General features: G+C 41.6%; 1 protein-coding gene across 1 annotated transcript in view; it reads left to right on the top strand.

Moving 5' to 3' along the window:
- Window positions 1-1,737, top strand: part of LOC106319722 — a 4,658-nt gene that overhangs the window by 1,713 nt on the left and 1,208 nt on the right. The window contains exons 3-6 of the mRNA XM_013758107.1: window positions 99-335; window positions 465-569; window positions 646-834; window positions 1,120-1,461. Coding sequence (XP_013613561.1) covers window positions 99-335; window positions 465-569; window positions 646-834; window positions 1,120-1,461 — 873 coding nt within the window. The remainder of the gene's footprint in view (window positions 1-98; window positions 336-464; window positions 570-645; window positions 835-1,119; window positions 1,462-1,737) is intronic.

Consider the following 1,737-nt stretch of genomic DNA (forward strand, 5'->3'; position numbering starts at 1 on the left):
GAATCAGGGGTGAAAAGGACTTTGGATGAGGAGTTTGGTAGTGTCGATAAAGCTACTGATATGCGGCCTCTTGATTTCGTAGTAGTTCTCCTGCAAAGGCTACTAAGGATGATAAGGCTACCAAAGATGATAAGGCTGCTAAGGATCCAGCCTATGGACGCGGCTGCAGGCGCAAGCGTATTGTTAAGGGTGAGGATGCCGATGAGAAGAAAAAAGCAACGCAAGCAGATGCTGCGTTTAAGAGGAAGGAGAAGGCTGAGACTAAGAAAAAAGCTACTGAGGATAAGAAAAAAGAGGCTGAAGCTAAGAAAAAAGAGGCTGAATCTAAGAAAAAAGTAGCTGCGGCTAAGAAAAAAGAGGCTGAGTTAAAGAAGAAACAAGAGGCTGAGCTAAAGAAGCAAAAACAGGCTGGGTCAAAGTACAAAAAGGTGACTCCACCGCGTGACGGTGTAAAAAAATGCAAGGTACAACCTGATGTAGAGGACAGTTCATTGGCTGATATAACTGAAGAAGTTGTTGCAGAACAGAACGAATTCGCGCCGGAGTCTGATGTCGAGAATTCTGAAGTGGTTAGATCTGCCATAATTAAGGACTACCGGGAGAAAAATGTTCGGTTAACTCCAAAAGGGTTGTCAATGACGGCAGTTTCTTCATCAGGCAGTTTCTTCATCATTAGTTTTTCCGAACGTAGGACATAATGGAACGACGTGCATGAGGAAGAATGTTACTCCTTCATCAGCAATATATAACCCTCTAGCGCCTGTTGATCCGGCGCTATTGGAGAAACTTATGCAACACATCAAGGCAATTACACCCAAAACACCAGAGCACCAGGTACAAAAGAAGTACTAACAGCTGATCATGAGAGTGACTTCTACAGCATACTCATCCATGAGAGACCGTGGCCGGAGAATGAGTATGGATGGGTGTTTGATAATGTAAGTCTTTATTACGGCTGAGTTATATATTATTTTATTTTATTACGGCTGTGTTATCTAATTTTTACGGCTGAGTTATATATTCTTTTATTATATCACGGCTGAGTTATATATTCTTTTATTATATAACAGCTGAGTTATATATTTGTTTACGGCTGACTTGTTAATATTATTTATGTAGCATGTCGTGGTGTATATGAACGTCCTCATTAAAAGGTCCATGCGAGAGCCCACTCTATTCTGGTCCAAGCGGATTGCCTTCGTTGACGTTTGGTGGCAAAGTTATTTGATTCACGATTACGCTCAGTTCAAGATGAAACCCACAATGTTTATGTTCAAAGGCAATGGTTATGAAGATATGATAAATGGTAGGATTCCCGATCATTGTCGAATAAACTTGAAGTGGTATGAAGATGTGGATCACTTGTACGGATGTCTTCAAGCCGGCGGAAATCACTGGGTTGCGTATCACGTGAATCTGAAGAAGGAGAAGATTGATTGCTACGATCCAATCTTTGGAGAGGTAACACTCAAAAGTGAGCAGAGAATTCTGAATTCATTTAAACCGCTGACGCACATGATTCCTGCTATGTTGAGTGTACATATTCCTGCCAATATCCGACCCATTAGCAGGAAGAAGTTCTCATTCAGAAGGAGGAGCAAAAGATACACTCCACAAAACACTCAGGTTGGCGATTGTGGGGTGTATTCGTTGAAGTTTGTGGAGTGTTTAGCGCTTGGTGTTACGTTTGATGGGATAAACGATCAAAATATTCAAGGTTTACGGATGAAGATGGCA

The sequence above is a fragment of the Brassica oleracea genome, unplaced genomic scaffold (genome assembly GCF_000695525.1).
Source record: "Brassica oleracea var. oleracea cultivar TO1000 unplaced genomic scaffold, BOL UnpScaffold00579, whole genome shotgun sequence".
Classification (NCBI taxonomy): Eukaryota; Viridiplantae; Streptophyta; class Magnoliopsida; order Brassicales; family Brassicaceae; genus Brassica; species Brassica oleracea.